Source organism: Arvicanthis niloticus, chromosome 8 (genome assembly GCF_011762505.2).
Source record: "Arvicanthis niloticus isolate mArvNil1 chromosome 8, mArvNil1.pat.X, whole genome shotgun sequence".
In the NCBI taxonomy this organism is placed as follows: Eukaryota; Metazoa; Chordata; class Mammalia; order Rodentia; family Muridae; genus Arvicanthis; species Arvicanthis niloticus.
The window spans coordinates 7,503,790-7,531,275 of NC_047665.1; the positions used below are offsets into that span (position 1 = coordinate 7,503,790).

At 42.1% G+C, this 27,486-nt stretch overlaps 2 protein-coding genes across 3 annotated transcripts; one reads left to right on the forward strand and one right to left on the reverse strand.

Annotated features, from left to right (window-relative positions):
- The first annotated feature begins 239 nt into the window (after positions 1-239).
- On the forward strand, positions 240-7,192 carry Lect2 (leukocyte cell derived chemotaxin 2). The gene is made up of 4 exons (XM_034510886.2): positions 240-465; positions 1,892-1,988; positions 3,940-4,085; positions 6,792-7,192. The coding sequence occupies exons 1-4, from the start codon at positions 378-380 to the stop codon at positions 6,956-6,958; spliced, it is 498 nt and encodes a 165-aa protein (XP_034366777.1). The 5' UTR covers positions 240-377; the 3' UTR covers positions 6,959-7,192.
- LOC117714199 (F-box/LRR-repeat protein 21) lies at positions 6,821-26,465 on the reverse strand. 2 transcript variants are annotated; one of them, XM_034510883.2, is made up of 6 exons: positions 26,317-26,465; positions 25,283-25,379; positions 21,578-21,941; positions 21,033-21,155; positions 16,360-16,531; positions 6,821-12,719 (listed from the first exon to the last, which is right to left on the reverse strand). In XM_034510883.2, exons 2-6 carry the CDS (start codon positions 25,357-25,359, stop codon positions 12,076-12,078), a joined length of 1,380 nt encoding a protein of 459 aa, XP_034366774.1. In that variant the 5' UTR covers positions 25,360-25,379; positions 26,317-26,465; the 3' UTR covers positions 6,821-12,075. The 2 variants fall into 2 exon arrangements, with proteins under 2 accessions (XP_034366774.1, XP_076795046.1); XM_076938931.1 differs by lacking the exon at positions 26,317-26,465 and adding an exon at positions 23,024-23,154 and having other exon boundaries at positions 25,283-25,377.
- Positions 26,466-27,486: the final 1,021 nt, after the last annotated feature.

Below are 27,486 nucleotides of genomic sequence, written 5' to 3' on the forward strand. Positions count from 1 at the left end.
ACCACACCTAAGATGTATGCTGCTGTTAGTGATAATCGTCTAATATTGCTAGTCAATTCTTTCCTGAAACATGCATGGTCCAGCCGACAGTAACAACTAGGCCACCATTCACCCCCAGCCCCAAGCAAAAGACATCAATCTGCATCCAGCTTTATCGTTCCTGTTAATATTTAGTCAGTATTTCTGATAGCATTGGCTGCTTCTCCAGATCAAAGGCTTTGGCAGAGGTCTCCATGCGATCAGACAGTTCTCCACCGAATGTTACAGTTTAACCCAACTCATTTTGCTTTCCGTGTCTCGCACTGAATCTCAGAGAAACACAGGATTGTAAAGCTAAGTTACCAGAGAAGACTGACTGGGTAGTGGATCGCGTGTGCATGGGAGCAACGAACCAGAGGGAGGAGCAGGAAGCAAACCAGATGTTTCCCACAACAGTCCTCTTTTCGGCTGCTTTGATTTCCACTGGTAAGTCCAAAAAGTACAACGTTAGAATCCTGGCTAACTTAAGAATTATATACCCAATTTACCAATTATATACCCGATTTACCCCCCATTTTAGGCATAGACTTAAAGTTAATCATAGCAGAATACGACATAAAATTCAGTATTATTAAAGTTGGAGTAGGTGGGAATGGTGTAGTGGATGGAGCAGGACATCTCTTCCTCATGCTCTGATTCTTCAGTCAGGGAATGTAAACATGGTGTCGGCAAGACTTCCAGACAAGCCTTCAATCTTGGCCTGGAACTTAATCAGTAACACCACCCCCCCCACCACCACCCCCTACCCCCACCCCCACCCCCAAGCCCTAGAAGATGAAATTGTCAAGTAAGATAGGGATGTGGGAAGCTCCTGATGCAGGCTGCTTGGGATGAAGGGAAAGTCCCCTTGGTGCTCACAGCAGGCAAGACAAACGGATGAATAAGCTGCCCACTAGACTGCTTAGTTGCCCAGGACAGTGCTGGTTCCACGCTGTTATACCCTGATCATAGCATTAATTAGAAGCTTAGTTCCACATTAGAAGGCTTTGAGACTCACATCTGAAGTTACAGTAATATACCTAACGGCCATATTCTGTAGCTTTCCTTCACAGCATATATATTAATAGAGAGTAAAATGACTTTAAAGAAAACCAACCATTAAATTAGCTTCAAAGTGGGAGGCTCAAATTGTTAACTGTACCCCTGTGAATATTAATACTGATAATCAGGGAATTCAATACAACTGTTATTACTTATGATATTAAAGGGGTAAGATGCACTTAAAGTTTGCACAAAGTATGGTGAGAGAGACAGCACCTCTGACTGTGTTTACTCTTCAGAACCTTCACACAATCATCTCTGCTCCCTTCCCAGCATCCTCTGGGTCTCACTTTAGGCTAACTGTGGTTTGTCACTTTTGATTACATCTCAAATATCCACTTCTATGTTTGCAAATATGAGATTTAGTTCATGGTGCATAAAGTTGGTGAGTTTGGAATATGCCTTGTTTGTAAATCAAACATTTGCTTGGATGCTATTCTTAGACCTGATTATAAAACAACATTTCAAAGTTCCTGCACAGCGTCCTAAGGTTTGTCTGTTTTTAAGCTCTGCTTCTTTCTTTTGTTTAACCATAGTGGTCCCCAGGTCTGGTAAGAAGCAAAGGGAAATTGAAAAGCACAGTATATACCTTGTATTCATGAATAATTTCAAGCAGTGATATAATGGAGGTTCTTGCTTATAAATATTTTATATGGCACAGAATTACATAGCCAGGGGACTGTGTTTTATATCCGAATCAGCTATCCAGAGGAGAAACGAACCAAGTGAGGTGGGATTAGACCCCAGTGTCCTGGGGAGACAAACAGGAGAGACACAGGCTGCCTGTGACTCTCACATTTCTCCTCTGCAGCCCTGGCAGGACCATGGGCTAACATATGTGCCAGCAAATCTTCCAACGAGATCCGGACATGTGACGGCTATGGCTGTGGACAGTACTCTGCTCAAAGGTACGAGTGATCACAAATGGCTGCCACCTTGTTGGTTCCTCTCTTTTTGCATTGTCTGGGTCCTATGTTTCCTAGAGGACCCACAATGACCTCCGACAGACTGGAAGCCAGTGCCATGTCCAGCAATGACTGGATATGGAGCAGCTTCCAAATTCTGCTTCAAGGATTGGGTCTGCACTGGAGACAGAGCCAGAGAGAAGGGAAAGGAATCAAAGCAGTGTTGTTGTTGCTGCTGCTGCTGCTGTTGTTGTTGATATTGCTGTTATTATTGCTGCTATTGTTATTGTTGTTGATGTTGTCATTGTTGTTAATGTTATTGTTGTTAATGTTATTGTTGGTGTTTTTGTTATTATTGCTGTTATCATTGTTATTGTTATTGCTGTTGTTATAGTTGTTATTGTTGTTTGTTATAGTTGTTGATGTTGTTATTGTGGTTGATGTTATTGTTATTGCTGTTATTGTTGATGTTGTTATTGTTGTTGATGTTATTGTTGTTACTATTGTTGATGTTGTTTTTGTTATTGCTGTTATTTTTGTTGTTATTGCTGTTATTATTGATGTTGTTGATGTTATTGTTGTTATTGCTGTTATTGTTGTCGTTATTGCTGTTATTGTTATTGCTGTTATTGTTGTTGATGCTATTGTTGTTGTTGTTGTTGCTGCTGCTGTTGTTCCTTCTCAAATTTTCCACACATCCCACCTGGCTCTCCAATATGAAAACCAAAACTAACTTATTGCATTTTATAGATAAGAAATTTGAACTGGTTGATTATCCAGCAGAGTTGGAGATGGTAAAGCCTACATTTGAATGCAGCCTTTTAGATTCTTTTTACATTCAGCATGCTGTTACTGACCAAGGTCCTAGAATTTGAACATTAGAGGCTGACCCTAATCAGGCAAGAATGTGTTGAGCCCTTTCAGATGAGGGTCACACTCCTAAGTTCCAATAACATGTGCACCATGCACAAAGTAGCCACCTGTCAAATGACATCATTGATTTCCACCCTAATCAGAGTAGGGATCTCACATGGTACTACTTACACAGATGTACCAACATGCAGGACAGGACTGAGAGATGGCAAACAGACAGAAGGGCCTCAAATTTGCCTGAATGCACACTCAAAAGTGACTTCTGGGCTTTCCCCATGGATGCTGATCAATGTGGCCTTATACACAAGTCTGAATGTCCCATCCTTGTGACCCTGATGGTTCAGTGGTGTCCACTAGGAGGGAGAAGGATCCTGGGAAGACAGGCAGTGAGAGCCATAGGAAGCCAGAATTGCTGCATCAGAGAGACAAATTCAAGAAGCCTCAGTTCATGGAATGATTTTATGTGCCATGGGATTTGACAAGCCTGAGATGAATCTCTCACTGTGTTAGAAAAGTATTTATACCAGATTAAGTTTATAAGTACTTTTGCTATGAGAAAAAAAAAAAAGACTTGGGGAACACATGGTATTTGTTATACAATGGGTTCCCTAAAACAGTAACATTTTAAAACTGGTTTTGAGAAGAACTGTGTAGTTGAGTGGCATAGCACTGGCCTAGTACCTACCAGGCTCTGGGTTTGATTCCCAAAACTGAAAAATGAAAGGCCTTGAAGGGGTCAAGATTCAGAAAATGTATTTTGTACACTTTATTTTCAAAATATCACATAATAATGACAATATGATTATATGCCTTAAACATTATCATCATCATTATCATATCTAAGATTTATTGTAAATCAAATATGATTTTAAATTATTTACACTTTACAGTATAATCATTGGTACATGTGGACAGAGAGGAGAAAACTGGGCTAGATGGAGTAAGATATTCTGGACACTGCAGTATCTTCTGGCTGCTTCAAGTTTTGATGCCCAAGGCTGCGAGCTGTGCACTAAGAACATAATTCTAGCAATACATTTCCCTGGGACACCCCCTCTGATGGCGCTAATTTATATTCTAGAACCCAAAGGCATCACCCAGGTGTGGACATCCTGTGCTCAGATGGATCTGTGGTATATGCACCATTCACTGGGAAGATAGTGGGCCAGGAGAAACCCTATAGAAATAAAAATGCCATCAATGATGGTGTTCGGCTGTCTGGAAGAGGTAAGAGTATCGATCTGGGACACCGTCCGGGTGCCGAGTCTTAGTTATTTCATACGGGCTCCATACACAGCAGTTTCATGTTTCTTCCAAGATCTAGAACATACAGGACAACCGAAGCACAAAACAGAAGGTGCCTCATGTTTCCCTGAAGCCTGACTATATAAAAGGATCACCAAACTCCATAGCTGACATGGCTGTCTCCTTCTGTAGCCCAGGTAGCTTTGCTTAGAAGACTGGGCAGAACTTATATCCACAGTAGTGATCACACAGACACACTTCCATTTACCAGAATCCCACAGGTCACTAACTTCTGCAGCAGTTGAATGTGAACTGTTTCTGAACGCCTCTGTTTGGTAAGGCTGATCCCCAGGCTCTGCATTGGCTCTTTGATCATTTGAATTCCATTGAGATCCAATATGTGAACACAACGGTACACTGTAGAAGAGTGGAATTCCATGGGCTGTTAACATTTGGGCAACATGACTGAACAAGGCCAGCCTCCCAGACGCCCCCTGTGCTGGCACTACACCACTGCTCCCAGCAAGGACAGTCACTGACCACCAGCACAAGCTCCTCTGGCCACAAGATGTGTGGAATTAAGCAGTCTGCACTATTCGTTATGTAGTTCTTTGAATTAGGTATCGTGGTTGGGAAATTCACCCCCATGTTTTTATGTCTGTGTTCATGCTTTTTGGCTAGAAATGAATAAATGTAGCTTATTTAAAAAGGAGAGAGAACATCCCTGATCATGGCGATCGTAGTGAGCTGAGCGTAAAATCCCCCAAAGCCCACGTTCACTCTTGTATTATACATATTCTGCTTCCATCTTTAGATGGATACTGTAGTAACTTGCAGTTTTAACTCAGTGGGAAAATGTTGCTAGGAATTTTCTGGTGCCTGTTGTGGTGCTGAGGACGGAAGCCAGAGTAGTGTGCACACTGGCTCTATCACTAGGATATATATGCCCAGTCCTTCTTGCACTGTGTGTGTGTGTGTGCAAGTTCCTATGTGCAAGAGCACATGCATGTATGCGCATGCACATCAGAGCTTATGGAGGCCACAGGACAACCGACAACCTTCTGTGTTTTTCCTCAGGTGCCATCTACCTTGGTTTCCTTTTCCTCCAATTTTTGACATTTATTTACTTACTTTTGTTCATGTGTATATATCTAGTAAGGCTTTAGGAGGGCCACCCATCTATTCCTTTCTAGGGTCACGGGATCTGTAAGGTTTGGATGAATCTGATTACTTTGTTATCTCTTGGCCACCTTGACCTTGGCTTTGGCTAGGGAGTATCACCGCAGAGACACAGTTTAATGACACCAATTCCTGCTGCCATTTAGGCAATAGAAAACAGCCAGGAAACAGCTCTTCAAAGGCTCGGGGTCCCTCAAAGACTTGGTGATGAGTTGTCCCCTGGAATGTCTCCCCTTTACTGTGACAAAAAAAAAAAAAAATGACAGTCTGTCAGGCAGAAAAGGCACGGCAGTGGGAGCACGTGCAGCTGCTCACACTGGCTCTGCAGCTGGGAATCAGGGATGCGTGCTGGTGCTCACCAGGCCCCTCCTCCCTTCTTTATTCAGTCTGAGCCCTGAGCCCATGGTGCCACTGATGTTGGGAAGAGCGTTTCCTCCTTAGTTAAAGCTCAGTGGAAATCCGTTGACTGTCTTCTAATGGTTCTAACTTCAGTCAGGCAGACAGCAAAGATGCACCACCACACCACCACGGAAGTGGACATATGTGTTATTACAGGCTGAGGCTGGGGAGAGCCTGTTCTGTAAAATTCATGCCTCTCAAGCACTAGGACTGAGTGGCACCTCCAGAATCCATGTCAAAAACCCAACATGATGGTATGCCCTTTAACCCCAGCACTGGGGAAGTCCAGGCAGAGGATCCTGGGACTTGCTGACCAACCAGCCTAGCATAATGGGTGAGCTCCAAGCCAATCACACACAAAGAGAGAGAGAGAGAGAGAGAGAGAGAGAGAGAGAGAGAGAGAGAGAGAGAGAGAGAGAGAGAACTACCACAAGGCAGAGAGAGAAAGAGCTAACTGAAAATGGAGTGGACTTATGAAACTTCCAAAAGCCCACTCCTCATGACACATCTCTTTTTAACAAGGCCACACCTCCTAACTCTTCCAAAACAGTTCCAACTCAGGACCAACCAAAAATATGAGTCTACAGGAGCTGTTCTCAGTCAAGTTACCCATGAGCCAGAAGAACTCCTTCCTCCAGTCAGATGCCAGTCATTGAACAACTGAGTCAGTTGTTCAATGAGTCCATGTACTAAGATTCATCTTCAAGTGGTCCCAGGGCATCCCACCTGCCTGTGGCTACTTCTCTGGTTCCAGACTCCACTGTGGCCAACACACTCAGAACTCAGCAGTGTGCTGCCATACCTTGTATGTATTTTCAGCTGCAGGAGATACTGCAATGCAGTTTTCCAAAGTGGCTGTTTGGAACAAGGTATCTTATTGGCCCAACGCTTGGCCAGTAAGCTAGGCAGGACATCTGCCTCTACCTCCCCAGGACAGAGATTACAAGCACATACCACAACTCTCAATGTCTTTACTGGTTATAGGGATAAAATCAGATCACCAGGCCTACAAGGCAAATGCTGTAACCAACAAACTTATCCCCGGCCCCATGTTTTATATCTGTGACTTAAGGCTACAGAAGCCTAAATAATATCTTCATTTTCTTTTAGGTTTCTGTGTCAAAATTTTCTACATTAAGCCAATCAAGTATAAAGGTTCTATCAAAAAGGGGGAGAAGCTGGGCACCTTGCTGCCCCTGCAGAAAGTTTACCCTGGCATACAGTCGCACATACACATTGAAAACTGTGACTCCAGCGACCCCACAGCATACCTGTAAGCAGAGACAAAGACCAAATCTCCTAAATTCAAAGCCATCTCAGAAACTGGAACATGCCCTGTTCCTGAAGAAATGTGCATTCTAACAGAAACACAATCCATGTAAATGCTCACAATTCTGATTCCAACTCATCGCCGCTCTGAGTGGTGGGCTCTGATCTGCCTGCCACCTAGAGGGCCATTATGTTTTCGGTTTCTAAGTTCTGGTGACTGAAATAAACAATGAACTCCCACATGTCTGGACTGTGTTTCTGAGATTTCTAAACCAGTCACTTCTCTGCCTGAAAGTGAGGCTCCCGATGGGCTTTCTATGACACAAGAATGAATATTTGCTCACAAGGTCTCGAACGACCCACGTAATAAACGAGAGCTGACAACACCGGAGGCTGTTCTTAGCTAAGGTGATATATTCTCAGCAGTGCTCTTACCTTGTCAGGCTAGCTGGAGGACCATCCATTCACACGGATAAGGTCTGCTGGCCTTCTGTCCACACTCTTTTGTGCTCTGCAAGAGTAAAAGGCTTCCTAGGAAGTGAATGGTGGCACTGTCCCTAAAAAGGCATATTCGGGATCTCAGTGAGGCTGCATACATGCAGGAGTGTCAGGACGGGAAAGAAGCTACCCGTAACTGACGTGTCACATGAGCTGAGTCAGGCGGTCTCATCCAGCAATACCATACGCACACCAAAACTTACTTCCATATACTGCTATGTATACAACTACCCAATGGTATATTCTGTATCATTCTTTCTTAACGTTGCTGACAGGAAGCACCTAAGAGAAAACACAACCATACAAACGTGCAAAGGAAGAGATAAGTTCTGGCTTCAAGTTGGTCAATAAGAAATGACTAAACTGAAGTAATCATCTGGAAATCTCCCTCATGAAACTTTGCTTAAGTCCTTTTCAAATGTACAACGACTCCATCCTAACTTGTAGATTTGTTAAAGGAAAGACAATCAATGGACCTTTATTACCGGAGAAATGACTCCATTTTTTCCCTATGCACAATAATGTTCATGAAAACACTACTCGTCAAGGTAAAACCAGGGTACTCCAAGTGCCCTTTAACAGAGACAGATTTTAAAGACCAGGTCGTAATTACATAGCCAAAAATTACACAGCAGTCAGAATAAATGGAGAGCTGTTAAGTATAATAACATATGCAAACCACAGAAATATACAGCAATTGAAGAAAAAATTTAAAAAGTCACATAAAGCAGGATGCTCTTTTTATAAGGTCAAACCAGATGAAACGACACAGTTTGAACACACAGAGGAGATCAAATTAAGGAAGAAAGTAAGGAAATGGTGGCCTGAATTACCTCAGGGCAGGGGAGAGCAGAGCCACACATGGCATTCAGTCACTGCGGCTGCAGACGTGTGGGTAAGGTAGTGCATGTGCACTTCTTGTGACTGAACAGTGTGTCACAGAGGCAACTGCACATACAAGCTGCATGTGGCTACAAGAGTTAGTGATGGTTCCTAGGCATGGAAGGACCCACTGCACAGTCAGTGCGCATGCGTACACACACACACGTGTATATATACACACATATACATACATATATATATACACACATATACACATACACACACAAACACACACACATACATACACAGGTCTGTATCATTGTCCACCAAGTCAAAATATCTATGCAAGACTAGTACATCAAGAATTTCAGCTTTGATTTAAAAAGTATGTATCCATCACTCTCCGATTTGATGACTTCCTGTATTGCTCACTGGTGTCCAACAACCCAGGATTGTTTCAAGAGATTACATTTGCTTTCAGTAGATAAGCATCACGTGCCTGCTGAAGACACAGAAGGAAGTGTAGGCTCTGAAGGCACATGGAAGGGCTGTGAATTATCTGAACAGTGAAGTTGGGCTCAGCTTTCCAGCCAGTCAACATTCCAGACTGGTGCGTAGGAGGTGAAGCACAGTTATATATGGATGGCATTTTCAAAACCAAGCTGATATCCCAGAAGAGGGAAGGAGAATGTCCACAGAGCGGAGCAGGAGAGCTGCCTTCGCCTGCCATCCACACCCTTTTGACAGAAACGCTAAGTCTGGACAAAGATCATCTGTCCTAGGAAGGACCTAGAACACAGCGCCCTCTAGTGCACCATGTCAAAGTGGTATAGCGCCCTCTAGTGCACCATGTCAAAGCAGTTCCTGGGTTCAGATACTAAGTTCAAAAGATGAAAGAGTACACTGTAACTTGCTTTTCTTCATAAAATTTACTATAATACACACCTCAAAAAATGTGGTGCTAGACATTTCTGGGTTTGACATCTGTAAGTTAATATGAATAAAGGGATTTTATTTTGAAAATGCCTTGTTAGCTGTAAGAAACTAATTTAATGGAACAGCAAGGTCAGTCACTAATTTAAGAGGTTAGGTCCACAGAACGATGTCTGTCAGGAGGAAGTTTATCACACTCAGGGGCACAACAACAATGCAGATGCCCTGAAAACATGCCTGTCCTCCTGAATCATCTCCCCATACTGTGCAAGGGTCACAGGAAGAAAGGGATGAAGGGGATCCCATGTTTGTTTTTCTCTAGTCTGATGTACAGAAGGATACTTCTCTCCACTCTCTCCACTCTCTCCACTTACTTTTGCCTAAAAACTTACCTGGAAATTCCCAGAATTCTTCAACAAAAACAAACATATCTTTAAGATGAGCAGGCATGAGAACAGGTCTACAATGCTCTCAAGACTAAAGCTTATGATTGTTCATTTAGTGAGGGTCTCTGCTCCTGGGGATAGCAGTACTCAGGATTCCAAAGAACATGGCGGTGCTTCCACAGGGGAGGTGGTAAACACGGCATTTCCCTGTGTTGTTTTCAGCTGCCTTTAAAATAGTCTGTCCTTCTTTTCACAGACCCAGGAAGTAACCAACTAGGGGAACGGACATGAATTAATGAACTTAGATCACTCTGTGTTTTCTGTGACTCATTGCAGAGTTTAGTTCATGAGGTTCCCACAGGAGGCCACTGAAAACTACTTAGAGCAGAACACCTCATGCTCCTCAGAGAGGCCAGTGTCTTCCTTTTCTGGTGCTACCAGGCTCTTGGTTGCTCTTCTCTAATCCCTGTTATACTGCCTTAGCTTCTAGGGCAAACACCAATGGCACTGTGTCACCTTTCTGAGCAGGTGTGCACAGCATCCTCAAGTAAGACCACAGGTCTATCCATTCAGTATTCACTTTACCCTGACCACAGCTCCCTGGCAGTTAAGCCATCTCTCTTAAGCTTGTGGTGCTGTTTCAAGTTTTAAACTATGGCATGCCTTTCTGGGATCTTAAGGAATAATGTGCAGTGGTGAGAACTCTGACATGCTGTGGTGGGAACTCTGATGTGCAATGATGGGAACTCTGATGTGCAGTGGTGGGAACTCTGATGTGCTGTGGTGGGAACTCTGATGTGCTGTGGTGGGAACTCTGATGTGCAATGATGGGAACTCTGACGTGCTGTGGTGGGAACTCTGATGTGCAATGATGGGAACTCTGATGTGCTGTGGCGGGAACTCTGATGTGCTGTGGTGGGAACTCTGATGTGCAGTGATGGGAACTCTGATGTGCAGTGGTGGGAACTCTGACATGCAGTGGTGAGAACTCTGATGTGCAGTGGTGGGAACTCTGATGTGCTGTGGTGGGAACTCTGATGTGCAGTGGTGAAAACTCTGTCCTTGAGAAAATTTGATTGTTATTCTAACCCAGTACTCACCACTGCTACACACAGTTCTAAAAACAAGGATGCTCACATGCATGTGAGATGCCTGCTCAAAGCTCAGGTGAGTATGCATGACTGAAGATAGTTCACTTTCCAAACTATTTACAACCTACAATGCATCCTGAGTGCTTAGTAAACAAGGATACTCACATTTTGATAATGGTAAATACTCAAAGCTGGAAAATAATAAACATTTCATTTTGGTGAAAGCTGACTTCTAATAATAGTAACTGTACACACAAAAAATAACAGTGATCTTGTACTGGCCTGGCGGAGTTTACAGTACAATGAAATAAATAGGCCATAAGGAGACAAGCAGATCATACACAGCACCGTAGTGCGTGCTACAAAGAAGAGCAAAAACTTGGGACATGAGTGAAGAGTCTGACCCACGAGCTGGGAAGATCTCAAGGATGGCCTCCTTTAGCATGTGCCTCAGGGGAAAGATCTGAGGGAGCTCAGAGGGAGGGCAGTTGAGGAACAGAGAAGGTGGGAGGTGGACAAAGGGTAGGCACAGTGACTGACAATGAAACCCAGTACCCAGGCAACTGTTAAGACTAATCTTCATTCTGAGGACAGGTTGGTGAGAGACATTACCAGTGTTACTAATTAAAAGACAGGCTGCATGTGGAAGGGACATGGTGCAGTCCCAGATCGACAGCAGCAGGCCAGTCAACACTGATTCCCAAGAACACCCCACAAAACTTACCTCTTTACCTAGACTGTGTATTTTAATAATAACTACAGTGTCTTGCTCTATCTTTAGGAAATGAATATTACTGAATTTTAACATAATGCCAACTGCCCCCCAAGTTAACCTAAAAATGAAATTTAAGTACTCTAGAATTCAAAGTTGCTTACTGAATCACAAGATGCTAAATATTTTGTAAGTACAATGAAGTACACCTCTATAATGGTACCTTGATTTTCAACAGTATATATTCTGTAAAATATGTATCAGTACCAAGATGAACCAGATGAAATTAAAATAAGGTTGTAACATAAAAGTATGTCATTTAAAGGGATCTAATACTGTACATTATAATCATATATTAGTTATAAGTTTAATATAAATTTACTTAGGAGGCTAAAATGTGCCTGCAAAGACTGAGAAGTCTATCTATGTAAATATTCGGTATCTGTTGTCTACCCTATTAAACATCTAGTATACAACAGTGTCTGTGTCTTACTGACAAAGATTTCTATTATTCAAATTTGTTATATTGTTTTCAAATGATTCTGCAGCAACCAATTAAGATAACTTGCAAAGAGTAAATATTTAACCTAAATTACTTTAGCGGCTCATCTCAAAATTTACACTTGTGTTCACAGACAACAGCTAACCCTACTAACAGAAAATTCGGACTCTTTGGTAGCTGGTCACCAAATAGGCATCACATCCGGGAACCACACTCTTCCCAGGTGCTTAGAGACTTCAGTGTGGACTTCATCTGGGGTGTATCTGTCATCAGGGACCAGAACTTCCTCCATGACAGACAGCTGGGTGAGCCTTCTGCCACAGAGCCTTACAAACTCAACGAGCGCACTGCAGCTGACTTCACACTCGCTCAGGCCCAGGGAAGTTAGGTTTGTACAACGCTCAGCGATGCGGATGAGTTCGCTGTCGAGGGGCTGAAGGCTGTTCGCACACACCACTAACTCAATCAGCCGTGGGCAGTTAAGACCGATCCGGCCCAGGATGGTTCTGCTCACTGCACGCCCGAAATAGAGGTGAGTGACAGGGGTTTCCTCTTTGAAGAATGTCTCAAACTCTTCTTCGTACAAAAAGAAGTACATGACAACGCTCACTCCCGGGGAGTGTTTGAGCAGTGCATCCCAGCTGTGTTTCTTAATAGAGTGGAACTTGACCTGTCCGGGGTTTTCACTCACAACATCTATTCGGAGATGCTCGAGGTTCACGTGAGTCTCCCTTGAGAGTGCAAGGAGAAGTTCATCACTCAGAATGTAGTAATTCAGCGCCAGCTCTCGAAGGCCCTGACAGTGGTCCGCCACACAGAGGATTCCTGTGGGAAGTTGGGGGAAGTCCTTACGCACAAAGAATCACGCTGATTCTAAAACAAACTTTGTAAATTTAAATTTTCTATTAGTTATTTTACTACACAAATAATAATTAATGATGTTTGAGAAAATACATCATTATATGTGTGCAGGTTAATTAAAATTTCCCCAAACCCTTGCACACTGGGGGAGAGGGGAGGATGCAAAGTGGAGTCCCCAACATGGAAATCGGTGTGGAAGTACTGAGGAACTGAAAGCAGGGAGGCTACCACAGTCTCATTCTACCCACTCCCCCAAAGGCTAACTCAGCCTACCGGAGACTTGGGCATCCATGTTGACTGATACACTCTTCATATCAGCCAAGACAGAGAAACAGTCTAGGTATTGGTTGACAGATGAATGGGTAAAGAAACAGGTATACATGTACACACACACACACACACACACACACATACACACACACACACACACAATGTCCTAAAGGTGTCCCAATTTCCTTCTAGATATTGGTCCACCTTGAAGGAAGATGCAGCAGGAACCCAGAGGCAGACACTGAGGCCAAGACCACAGAGGATGCTGCTTATTGGTGTGCTTCCGTGGCTCACTCAGCCTGCTTTTTCACCCAGGGGTATCTGCCGAGGTGATACCGTCTGCAGTGGGACCACCTCAATTATTAATCAAGAAATGCCCCACAGACTTGTCTTTGGGCCAATATGATGGAGGTGTTTTCTCAACTGATGTTCCCATTTCCCAAATGACCTTAGCTTGGGTCAGCTGGGAAAAAAAAAAAAAACCTATGGAGCATGAGAGGGGGCTAGGAAAGGGAAGGAGGATGTGGGGGAAACAGGAGAGAGAAGTGGGGTACATGTGACCTGAAAGCAGAGGGGCAGAAGTGGAGGGAGGGGGCCAAGGGAGGAGGTGAGACAAACAGGCATAAAGAAAACTAAAGCATGTGTACACAGGAAAATGCCTTGATAAAACCCACTCCTTTGAAGTGTTAATTTAAAATTAACTAGAAAAGAAAAAAGAAATTACAGACCAATCTTCCTGATGAACATACATGCCAAAATTTTCAAACCAAGTACTTGCAACCTCAGTAGTTAATGAGCTTGCTGTGCTGCTATGAGGACCCCCAGACCCGTGTGAAGCTGGATGTGGCAATATGTCTGCAGTCCTAGGACTCCTACAAGAAGCCCCTGGGCCATCTGACCCAGTGTACACAGTGGCAAACAAGATACCCCGTCTCAAGTTGGAAAAGGGTTTTGACAAAATACCTCATTCCTCCACTGTAGTGACAAGAACATGTTTTCATTTTAATCCCAGGCGTGGGATATAGGGATATCGGGCTGCTTCAGACTGTCCACAGCAGCTGAATATGATTTGCCTCGTGCTCTAGCAGAAGTGTGATTTTGCCAGCTGTTGCAAATAGCTGTTTGTAGATAGTTTCTGCAATTGTATGATGTTTGGAATTGTGGGAACTTTTCAGAGGGTGTATAAATGCGAAGACTCTGAGAGGCAGAACCTGGGGTTTTGGCCATTCAGGGGGAGGAGGGGCATTGATTGTGGTTTGTTAGTTGTGGTGCTCAAATAAGAAACAAAAGAAGACAAAAATAGATTGGGGGATCTCTCTCTCTTTCTTTTATTTACTATTGGGAGGCAAAATTGGGGGATAAAGGGTGGGACAAAGAAGACCGTACAAAGTAGCAAACACCAGGTACAGTTCATGATAAAAAGCCTTGAAGAAACTGGGAACCAAAGAAATGTATTTCAACACAGTGAAGGCTACATATGATGAACCTATAGCTGACATTATATAGATGGGAAAACCCCAAGTCACTCTGACTAACATGAGGAACAGAGCAAGGCTGCTCACTTTCTCCTCTCTTGCTGTCATAACAGAAACCATAGAAGATTTGAGAGAAGCAAATAAAAGGAATATAAGTAAACGTGCTAGTGGTTTCATGTCAATTTGACACAAACAAGTCACTTGGGAAGAGGTAATCTCAACTGAAAACATGCCCCTATCAGATAGACCTGTGAGTAGCCTGAGGTAAATTTTTTTAGTGATTGATGTTGGAATCAATTGTGATTGTGGTGCCATGCTGGGTAGGTGGTCCTGGGATGTATGAAAAAAGCAGATTGAGCAAGCCATGGGGAAGCCAGCCAGTAACCAGAAATCCTTGTTCCTCTATGGCCTCTGTATCATTTCCTGTCTCCAGGTTGCTGTCATGAATTCCTGCCCTGACGTCTCTGGATATGGAATACAAGCCACAAGATGAAATAAACTCTTTCTTCCCCAAGTTTCTGGTCACAGTGTTTTCTCACGGCCATAAATGAAGATGACAGGGATGGAGGGAAAGTCCTTGCAAGATGACATACTTCTCCAAACGGCTCTACCAGAAACCTCCAGAGCTGGTGAATACCCACAAAAAGTGGCAGAACACAAAATGTCACTCCCCTTTTCTATGTACCAGTAACAAAGGTGCTGAGGAAGAAATCAGGAGAACAACAGGTTCACAGTTGCCCTGCCCCATGTACACCTTGGAATGAACCGGAGCTGAAATGTTCTGCAGGCTAACTTTCACAATGCATCAACATGCTCTGAAGGCTTGGGCTGTTGGTGGGAGCAACAGCTTACCCAGCTAGGAATCCTGTGTGCCCGCTGACAGATTAGTGGCATGATTGTTATAGGAATAACCAACCACTTTCTAATCAAATCTGAGGCCCACTCCACAGAAAAGAATTGATGCTTGGTGCTTGCTATACCCTGTTTAAAAGCCCATGGTTGGGAGGCATCTGGCACGGAAGCGTCTACTGACATTCTGCTGAACAGGCTTGCTATGCCCATCAAACTGACATCTGAATTTTTATCTTATGCTCATGCGTGAGTGCTGTGTAGCCTTGACCAGACAAACCCCATTTTGTAGTGGACAGCAGTTACTGCAGAGACTTTAGCTGATACAGGAGTTGAGAATATAAGTGACTTTTGGGTGTTCAACCCTTCAATATCTATGAAACTCCCCCAAGACTCAGGAAAGACTGCAGAAGAGGCAGGTGGAAAGAACACAAGAGACAGGGCATCATGGGCAAATGCTCCGCAATGCTGTCTTCTGGACATGACATTTTGTTTGCAGTCCCAAGGTCACGGCAGCTAAGGTTAGTCACGAGCATACCATCACGGGTCCCACCCCTCCCTGAGGAGCTATTTTCTGTTGACTGTTGCTGAGGGGAGGAGAATTTCTTCAGTGGCATTGCCATGGGTAAATCACCCATCCATCAATAAATAAACTCAATCCACGCTCGTGAAAGTAATCCCATTAAACTTAGTGGGTCAGAAAAAAAGGAGAGGGAATTTATTAGAAGGGGAGCTGTCTGGAAAGAGGGACTCAGGCAGGGGAGGAGCAAGAGGAGATAATATATGACATACATGCAAGAAACTGTAAAATATACGTCACTAATTTAGAAAAGACTAACACACATCGAAGGGAAAAATATTTTCTGAAGATGCAACTTAATTTGAAGAGTAAGATTGCTTTTGAATAAAATCAATAAATTATGTTCCAAGGGCATGTACTTTTCAATGAGCAATCTACTGTTACTATAATAAAAGCTCTCGATCAATTTATATAAAAATATATAACCTACCATCAGATGAAACGTGAGGACAGCTACTCATTTTGAGGAGTCGCAGCGTGTCACTGTTGTTAGCCACAAGAATCTTCAGGGATGGGTCGTCCACTGGTGTGTCCTCAATTTTAATGGATGATAACGATTTTGAGTTGACAAACACGACTGTCAGCGCCGACACAAAGTGAGACTTGCATGACGATAAGGAAAAAAGTTATGAAAACGTTATTTAAAACTCACAGTTTCGATCCAGTGGCTTTAAAAAGTGATTTGCTAAATGCTAAAAAAAAAAATAAAAAATAAAAAATAAAAAATAAAAAATAAAAAATAAAAAAAAAATACGGTAAAACAATGAATGGTATCCCTAGCCAGTAGAAGATGCTTCTATCTCCTTTTAAAATAAAATTTCAAGTTGAGTGTAGGGAGAGTGGGTTTTGTTATGGCAATTTCATGCACATATGTCTTTATACTTTGTTGTTGGTCATGCCCTTCTGTCTGCCTTTCCCTACCCTCCCAACTTACCTGTCTCTCATGTCTTGATCCCTTGAAGTACCACTCCCGCTCTTGTCATAGGTATTCTGGTTTGCCTCTCTTTCACCTCACCTTCCCTCTTTCATGGGTCCCTTCAATTTTCATGATCTCAAGTGTACACACACACACACACACACACACACACACACGAGAGAGAGAGAGAGAGAGAGAGAGAGAGAGAGAGACAGACAGACAGACAGACAGACAGACTGCATATGAGGTAAAGCATGTGATATTTGTTTTCCTGTCTGGTCTATTGAAGTTAACATAATAATCTCCATCTCCATATATTTTCCTGCAAATACCAGGATTTCACACCTCTTCCATGTGAAAAATTTTTTTTACTGTGTATCTACTTCATGGACTGCTCCATTCATCCGTCCAACTAGCCTGGTTCTACTTCTTAGCTCTCATGAACAGTAGCAGATCGGTAAACACGGCTATGCATGCATCTGGTGTAGGTGACTTAGACTACTACCTAAGGTACTTTACCTCATAGCATAACTGGAGCCTAGAGTTGTTCTTTTGATGTATGTTCTTGCCTTTTGTGGGGGAGTAGGTGGATGTAGACATCTGAGCTCGGCTTTAGATCTTTCAATCTATTCTAATGATTTCTGTATAGGTACGAGACAGGAATCCAGTTTAATTCTTCTGCATGTGGATATCCGGTTTTTCCAACCAGCATTTGCGGACGATGCTCTGCTCTATCTTTCCCAATGTGTGTTAATGACTTTTGTAGAAACCCAGGTGTCTGTAGCTGTTTGAGCTCAGTCTTACGTCTCCTAACACTGGTTTCTATGTCTGCTTTGCAAGCGTTCCAAGCAGTTCCTGCCCTGTAACTCGAGGCTGGCGTTTGTTCAGCACATCACTCTTTCTGACTATAATTGCTTTGGTAATGAGGGTTTCTTTGAGCTTTCATGAGTCACAGAATTGTTTTTTTTTTTTTTTTTTCGATCTCTGTGAACAATGTCAATGCAATTTTGATGGAGAGCAGGCTGAATCTGTAAGTCATTCCGGCTACAGTAGCTACTTCTTACACTATTAATTCTGTCACAAGGTTTTCCACTTTCTAGTATCTTCTTAAGTTTCTTTCTTCACTGTCTTAAGGTTTTTGTTGCAGTGGTCTTTCACTGCCTTGCTCCCTGGTTAAGTTTAACTCATGAGTTTTCAGGGCCTTGGGGGGGGGGTATTATAGGTGGTACTATTTTTCTTGATTTCTTCTTTTTTTAACAGTTTCATTATTAATAAACAGAAAGGCTGCAGCTTTTATGTGGTAATGTTATATCTTGTTACTTTGCTGAAGTTTGTGAGTTCTCTGGACTCTTTGGTATCTTGTAAGTGTAGAATCATGTCTGCAAATAGGAATAATTTATCTTTTTCCTTTCCTATATTTTATTTATTTCTCTTATTTTACTGCTCTAGCTAAGGCTTCATGTACAATAATGAATGAGAGTGGTTCAAGTGAACATATTTATCTAACGTTAGAGGAATGTTAAGGTGTGGAACTCTGTCAAAGGCCTCTCAGTGCCTGGAGAGATGATCATGTGATTTCAATTTTAAAACCTATTTGTACATTACAGATGCAAAAATCAACCTTGAATCCCTGGGGGGAAACTAATTTGTTTGTGGTGTGGATATCTTAATGTGCACATTCCTATATCAAAAACTTCCATAGCAAAACAGGAAATGGAATGATGAGGGAGGAAGAGTCCCAAATATCCTGTAAAGGATGCCTCAGCTATTTCAACTGTACAAATGTGATGTCCAATGTTAAAAGGAGATGCTTTACTCATTTTCTGGAATGGGGTTCAGCTAATTACAGACCACCAGACAAACCCAATGCAGTCTGCTTCTCTATGTTTCATGAGTGAAGGATAAAGTTGTTGTTTTTTTTTTTTTTTAATAATCTAAAGCATAATACTGCATGCCACAAGAACTGCATGGCACAGATGTTAATGCTCGCAGACCAATTCTGCATGGCACGCAGCCACGTGCATCTCTTTCTGCGTTGTCTGGTCCGGCCTTCCCATGGAAGCAATGGAGCTAAGGAGCTGAGGCAGAGCTGCAGAGCTCTCGGGGCCTAGACTACGTATTCTCTGGGCTTTCTGACCACTTACTTGCTAGGAGAGATACATTTCCCCTCTTTCATTCACTTCCTTCTTTTCAGACCTAAGACAGTGTACTATTGACATAGTAGTCAATAAATATTTGTCCAAAGAAATAATAAAGGCTTATAATCTTATGGGTTTTTTTCTAGCAGATTTAAATGATGTAAATAAAAATAGTTACATGTTTTGAAGGATCACAAAATAAAGCATATTAATAATTTGCCCTTATGACAGGCAGAATTCCATTTTCAGATTTACTATTTTTGGCAAAGTCAGAACGTGTGGAAACCAGATCCAAGGCAATGTCCTTTTTCCTTCCACAAAGTCAATGTTGGCTGAATTAAAGGTTCTCCCAGCCCTGTCAGGATGAACACGCTGGTTTATAAATGTATAAATATGTTGACTCACACTAATTAAAAATGGTTTTCCACACAGTAGAGGCTGAAGCCCTCCTAGATTATTACAGAGCTGTAACTCCTTTTCCAGAACCATAAAGCTGATCTCGTCCCCCTCTTTAATCGGCTCTGAATTGGCTGTTTTGTTTTGAGGGACACTGAGAGCACATGTTTCATTAGAATCAATTTGCTATGCTCTTAATGTTTAGCAGAATACTGCAATTTTGTCTATTTCCCACTAACTTGTAAGTAGAAAAACCAAGACTGGATCTCAGAGAGCCTCTCAAGCTGTCCAGATGCCAAGGAGTTCACCGAGACGGAGCAGACTACCCATTGCCTGCCATCTGCTGGGGGAACTGCACCAGTGAACCCAGGTGCTGGCCCAGGAGGTTGCTCGGAAATGCTAACCTTATCTTTTAAAACCCAAGAAGCATCAGGCCAACCTGATGCTGTGGTTTATAAACAAGGAAGTACCTAGTTAGCACTGCTAAGTTTTCATCTGATTACTTATAGTATTCTAAATCCCTAGATGACCCAATTTTTTTTTCAGCATATCTCTTAAAAAGATAAGAGGCTAGCAGAAAGCCTAGCCATGTGAGCCATGACCCAGTTTATAGGAGAGAAGACGGAGCTATCCCTGACTATTGTGGGAAGTTTCCATGGGTTGGTTTTTATCTACATCTGTAATGAAGTACTTAAAAAAAAAAAAAAAAACCAAATACTATTTTAACCTGAGTTTATGGTGATTAGCTGATAAAAAAAAAAGAAAAAAAAAAGAAAAAAGGCCTCATGGTTCAAAGGTAGAGTGTGAGAAGACAACAAACAGGCTAAATTAATCATTAAGATGGCACCGAGCACTAATGAATGATGTAAAGATGATAAAATGTCCTCCATGTGGTGTTTAGTGTGTGTTACCAACCTGACAGAACCTAGGATCACCTTGGAGCCTTTGGGGATCATCGTATGTATGCATGTATGTATGTATGTATGTATGTACTTACTCATTTATTTGTGTATGTTTACACACGTTCCTATGCTTTTGCCCACTCACTGAGGTCAAAGGACACAACTGTAGGAGCTGGTTCTCTTGCCATCATTTGGATTCTGGGGATCAAACTCAGGTTCTTAGACTTGGTGGGAAGCACCCTTTCCCACTGAGCCATCTCACGGTCCCAGGATTACCTGACTGTGTTAACTGAGACGAGGAGACTCACTAACTATGGGTAACACTGTTCCCTGGCTGGACTCCTGGACTGTGAGAGGGATGGGAACTGAAGAGCAGCATGGAGCAGCCTCTGCTGCCTAAAAATGGGTGCCTCGTGACCAGATGCTTTAAGCTCCTGCTGCCCTGACTCCTGACCGTGATGGGCAATGCTGGTCCCTCCCCAGCAACTTTCCTCTTTGCTTATCCAGTATCAAATGTTAACTGACAGGCAGAGCCTGGGGCTAGCTGGCCAGACAGTGCAGCCTAATCAGTTAACTCCAAGCCAATGAGAAACTCAGTATTTGAGGAGGGTGACAGTGTTTCTGGGGGTGACACATAAGGCTGTCTCTGACAGTCATATACATGTACACATATGTTCACCTGCATTTGCATGGACCCAAACATCATTAAAAAGAAGTTTAGAGTATCTCATAAGAAGGGCAGTATTCTTACCTTTGGCACATTCATGAAACTTGGTTTGGCTGTTGAAATCAATCCCAAGGTCTGGATAGAACAATTTACCAGCTGAGAAAGAATATCACAGGCAGCTTCCGCCGACTCAGTACTGCTATCAACCTATAAAGACAATTTTAAATCTAAATTTCCTGAAGGCACTTTATCAGAACTACTGGAAATGCAATTATTTAATAGAATTCAGTAACCAAGTTCTGTTAATCCCTTTCATCAGTATGAAAGATAATTTTGATAGAAAATGTCTGAGCTCACAAAGGGAGAAACAGAGATAACAAGGTAACTCGGTAACGCTTCATGCTTTTAGCCCTTTATAATTATCTGGGAATTAATAATAGCCAGATGAGAAAACTGAATTTTATGTCATTCACTTACAGCTTAAGTTCTCTATTTCAGCCTGTGCAATAACGAAAGAAAAATAAGAAATCAAGGTGGGATAAAAATCCTGGGGATTTACCAAGTGCTTGACAGCATCCAGATATAGAAAACATGGCAACATAAACACTTCAACAGAAGCTGCACTGTACCTTAAAGCTGACATACTGAAGGTGTGTGGCGTGCCTTTTGATGATCTGTTGAATGAGGTCAGGATGAGTGGACTTAAAATAAGAAGTTGCTGATTGGTTCAGCTCAAACTCAAACTTCCTCCAAAGATCAGGATTGTGAAACACTTCATTCCATCTCCTACACACGGAAGATGCTCGGGCTCGATCTATCAAAGGGAGATACTGAAAAATCTGTAATATGACATGGTGAGGTAAAGTCCCCCAGTCCAGGACAGAGAGCATATGAGTCTGGCGGAGGGAAGTGCAGAGCCCACGTTTGGGTTGTTTCACTACTGGTGACGACTGGACAACTTTATTCACAGCAGAGAAATTATTCCTCTTCATTCTGTAAGTACCAGAAAATGTTTGTTTGTTTCTTTTTCACTTCCCCACAAAGTATTTGGACTCTAATTGTATAAAATAATATTAGAAGAAGAAAATAATCCAACAGACATAATTCTAACAATAAGCTTCCATTTCATGCAGTGGTTGGTGCTACTTTGTGCTACTAAGGACAGAGGGAAGCACGAACCTGTGCTCAAAACCAGGATCAGTGGCGGGAAGAATGGTAAACAATATGACTGAAGCTGAGCAAGCTGCATGAAAGAACAAAGGAGAATTGCATGTGGTTGCATCTGTGTGCGGGAGATGTGGCTGGGGCAACCTCTTAGAGGAAGCATCCAAAGTAGCAAATACCCAACTTTGTGTTTTCCCCGTGGTCAAAGGCTGATCCTTACTGTATCCTCCAAAGGAAACACCACACTGAAATTCTGTTAAACTCCCGGGAAATCTGGAAGCCAGTACAACCTAACTAAAAGCACTAAAAGTCAGGAAAAGTCCCATCCAAAGCATGGACTAACCCTATGTGACTCTAACCCTGGTTCCTCATCTGTAAAGCAGGGATTGGAGCACTCGTAAAGCTGCCATGAGGATCAGATCATGTTGTGTGTGCAGTGCACACTCAGGAAATGCTGCTGAGTTAATAATAAGCCAGGTCACAACTCCATCAGAAAACCATATGGTTTGCAATGAATTTCAGGTGACAGCTTGAAGATAAGAATTCTGGGAAATGTGGACATAGCAGAGACAGAGTTGTTGTATGTACATATCTGAGCCTCTGTGGTCACTAATAAAGAACGGAAGAATGGACATTACTCTCCCCCAGAAAGACTCTCCAGGTCTTAACTACTGGGTACACTACAAAGTATCTAACACTCTGAAGACCACACATGCAAATATATATAACAATTTATTTTTGATCTTCTCACTGACTTATGTAAGAATACAAAATATTAAATATGCAATTACCTGAGAGGCTTAATAAAGGTGAAAATGGTCCAGAAATTAACTCTGATTAATGACTTAACCCTCACTTCACCCATCAATCAAAGAACATATATACACATGCAGTGTCAGAATTGAACATACCTTCAAATCTACTGTAATATTTGTTTACAACGTAAGTGCATCTGTCTTGTGGTTCAGTCTGAGTGACGTGAAACATTTCTTAACCACAACATAAAGTTGGATCCCAGAGGCAGGACTGACCTATAAAATCACTGAAAAATATAAAAGGTCATTCTTAGGGCTTGGAAACTGCAATGGGAAACAAAACCCTGCCAACCTGTATCTCAAACATCAAAGAAAGAGTTACTGTAAGCATCTCCATCTGACTGATCAGTTACTTAACTTAACAGGGTAATTTAAAACTTGTCATGCAATGTAAAGCAATGATTCAGAGCACAGCCTACAGATGTACTCTTTACTGTTACTTCTCTTAAAAACTCTGTGTGCTCATGTGTATATGTGTGCATGTGTGTATGTATGTGTGTATCTGTGTGTATGTGTGTACTGTGTATGTGTGTATATGTGTTATATATCTGTATGTGTGTATATATGTATATGTGTATATGTATGTGTGTATGTGTATATGTGTATATATGTATGTGTGTATGTGTATATGTGTATATATGTATATGTGTATATGTATGCATATGTATGTGTGTACATGTGTGTATATGTATGTATATGTGTATGTGTGTGTATATATATGTATGACTGTGAGTATCTATGTGTGTATATGTGTATGTATATGTGTCTATGTATGATTGTGAATATCTATGTATATGTGTTTATATGTATGCGTGTATATATATGTATATATGTGTATGTATGTGTTTATGTATGAGTATATATGTGTGTGTATGAGTGTATATGTGTGTGCATGTGTATATATGTATTTGTGTATGTGCTGTGTGTATGTGTGTATATGTATATATATATCTGTGCTGTGTGTATGTGTGTATATGTATATATATATCTGTGTGTATGTGTGTATATGTATATGTGTGTGTATATATGTATATGTGTATAATATGTATGTGTGTATGTGTATATGTGTGCATATGTATATGTGTATATGTGTGTATATCTGTGCATATATATGTGTGTACATGTGTATGTATATGTGTATGTATGTGTGTATATGTATGATTGTGAATATCTATGTATATGTGTGAATATGTATGGTGTATATGTGTATGTATATGTGTGTATGTATGATTGTGAATATCTATGTATATGTGTTTATATGTATGTGTATATATGTGTGTATATGTGTTTGCATATGCATATATATGTGTATATATGTATATGTATGTGCATATGCATGTGTATATGTGTGTGTGCATATGCACATACATATACATATATACACATATATATGCATATGCATGTGTATATGTGTGTGCATATGTATGTGTACATGTATGTACATATGTGTATATTTATGTGTATGTATGTATATGTATGTGTGTGTAGTAAAGGAGCAGAGGCTGGATTCTAAACTCAGAGACAGAAGACATTCATATAGTATATCTGTAACTGTTTCTACAGAATAGTAGCCTACAAAATAGTTAAAATTTTACTAAATTTAGAGAAGCTATCCCTTGTATAAAACTTTACTAGAAAAGCAGTGAAGACAAAGAGTTTATCCAAATGCCAGGTTTGGTATAACTGCCTTATAGTTCTCTACACAGAGGGATTGTGTAATGTATCAAGTTTGGTTGTTTATAACAAGAATTGTTCAATTTATTCAACTCATTACATTGCCAGTTTACTTAATCATCAGTGCTATTAGCAGCTGGAAAGATGGCTCAGTGGTTAAGAGCACTTGCTGCTCTTACAGAGACCCAGGTTTCATTCCCAGCACTGACACATGCACCAGGCACACACATGGCACACTGACATAAATGCAGGCAAAATACCAATACAAGCAAATAAACCTCTTAAAGATATTATATTGATACCAACAATTTAGTAAAAATGCATGCTAATTTTCTCCTCACATAAATTAATAGAGCATTAAACTGCCCTCTCAATCAATTACAAACTTCATATAGCACATGTGTCAGTACACTTAGAATGTAAGATAAATGATTTTTATTACTTAGAAATGCTTTTTGGTCATTTGTTCATTATTTAATTAGATAATATAAATAACATTAAATATTAAATAACATAAATAGGGACTATCACTTGATCATATTGCATTCCCGTCTAAATTTTTTCTGGGAAATGTTTATATAAAAATTCTGTCTTAAATATATGGAGCCATTTATCTAAAAATCCTGACCATTTCTTTTCATGTTAAAGAAATGGATTACTTCTTTTTCAAGACTTTCTTACCTAAAGGTGACTTCCAAGTTACAGTTCCTGCTGAGCCAATGAGATGCTGCTGCCATGGGATACTCACCAACGCCCATTTGACTTCTTCACTTTCAGTCTTGGAAAAAAACCCACAAAACCACCATTAGGGCAAATAGTAATTTTATGTTTAGGTTATCTATAAGTCATTGTATACATTAAGTGATTTTATTAGTAAGTTATTAATAATAAAACATTTTTTTTGCCCACATGAAAACTAGTTTATTAATATCACAGCACTTGCTAGAAGTTACACCGGAAGCTGTACTAAGAATGCACATCAGGCAGTAAAGGACTCTGAAAATTCACATTTTACTTAATATCTATGGAGAGATATGATGAAAATTTAAGTAGTTCATAATTACATGTACTGGTTTATTAGCTGTATAAATCGGTATAGTTCGAATTTCTATGTGGTATTAAGATATATTTACTTACAAAGGAAACTTCAATTTTTTTTGAATAGATAAACTCATTTTAAAGTGGATCATCTGAAGACTCAAGTTTGCAAAATGTACTTGGATTGAAAACACCTTTAGAGAGGCGAGGATGTCAGAGAGGTGGCACAGAACTTGACCTGGACCATCCCTTAGGAATACCTAAGGTAGATGGGCATCGATGAGCCTGACCCATATCCCCACCACCAGACTGGACTAGGGAGAAAGCCAACCGGGGCAGAGTTTAAAGTGTAAAAATAAATACAGATGGCAGTGCAAATGCATCGCTCTAAAACTGCTCGGTGCAACTTATCTTACATTCTAACTGTCCTGACAAACAGGGATTGGGGACAGCCAGAACCTAGCGGAAAGACGCTCCGCAGAGCCAGCGGCGGGAGAGCTCAAGAGCCCCCGGGGGCTGGGGCTGGGGGGCGGCTAGGCTCAGCACGCTCGGTTCCGAGCGGGGCTCCGTTTCGCACCCCCCCCCTCCCCGCCTCCACGGTCTGGCAGCTCCCGGGGCTCCTGCGGCTCGGCCCTCTCCGCCCCGCCGGCTCCCTAATGCTGAGCCACAAACGTTACCTCAGAACGCGCTCGGAGGGCAGCCAGCCCCAGGCAGGCCCTCCAGTCAAGCGCAGGACCCTGCGTGACGAACGCCAGTAGCCACCTTCTCAGGTGGGCGGGCTCCAGCGCCGCCTAAAGCCGCGGACACTGAGAGACTGAATGAGCATCACAGGCCAGGCCCCGCCCACGCCACGCCCCTCCAGGAAGCCTTGCCCCAGTGTGCTAGTGTTCGGCCCCTCGAATCCCCGCCCCCGGGTGGCCTCGCCCCGCCCTCAGCAGCTATTTCATACCTTGTTCCCACCTACACCCCGCCCCCCGGAGTGGCTGCCTCTCAGATATGCCCCGCCCCCGTCAATCTCACCCCGCCCCCAGCCGCTTAGTTTCAGTTCAGGGTTCCTCGAGAGACAGACCCTGATGCCTTCCCACCCGCGCCCCGCCCATCGATAGAAGCTCCACCCCTAGAGGCTCGACTCTAGGTAGCCTCGCCCCGCCCCCAGCCTCTCTGTTAGAGCCCAAGGTCTCACCTAGCGCAAGGAGGTTCCCAGGCCTCTAGAAGTCCTTTGGTGGTCCCAGGGCCACTATGAGAGTGCTCCTTAAGTGACAAGCGGTATGCCTTAGGGAGTATCCAGTTAAATAATTGACCCAAACTAACAGTTCTAGTTTCCAGGTTTTAACTTGAGAAGGACACCCTACTACCACCATGCAGATGCTTGAGGGACCTTGATGGGAAGCTGCAATGCTAGCCTCTCAGATCCTGAGCTGCAGGCCAGGACTGCAGAAGGTCACCTGTGAGCTGCCAGCCTGCCAGCGCGAAAAGAATACACAATGGGCTATAGATTTAGTTAAAGCTTGTTTTTAAAATGTTCCAAAATATGAGATCAAGCCATGCACAGCATTCTGGAACACAGTTCTACATTAAAATATCGCGTCTCTCATACTCTTTTTGTAATGATCAGCTTCATCTCGGTATAACTGACAAACAAAAACTGGACATACCCTAGGTTTCGTTGCCTTTGAAACCAACATAGCAGACAAGATAATGAACATACCATAGCTGTTTGTCTCCCCAGATTCCTCTGTAATTCCCCCATCATGGTCCTCCCCCACCTGACATTTCAGATTAATTTGCAGATCGTATTAGACATTGATTTCTGTGGTGTCTAGCTGTCAGCTCTTTTCCCTCAAGAG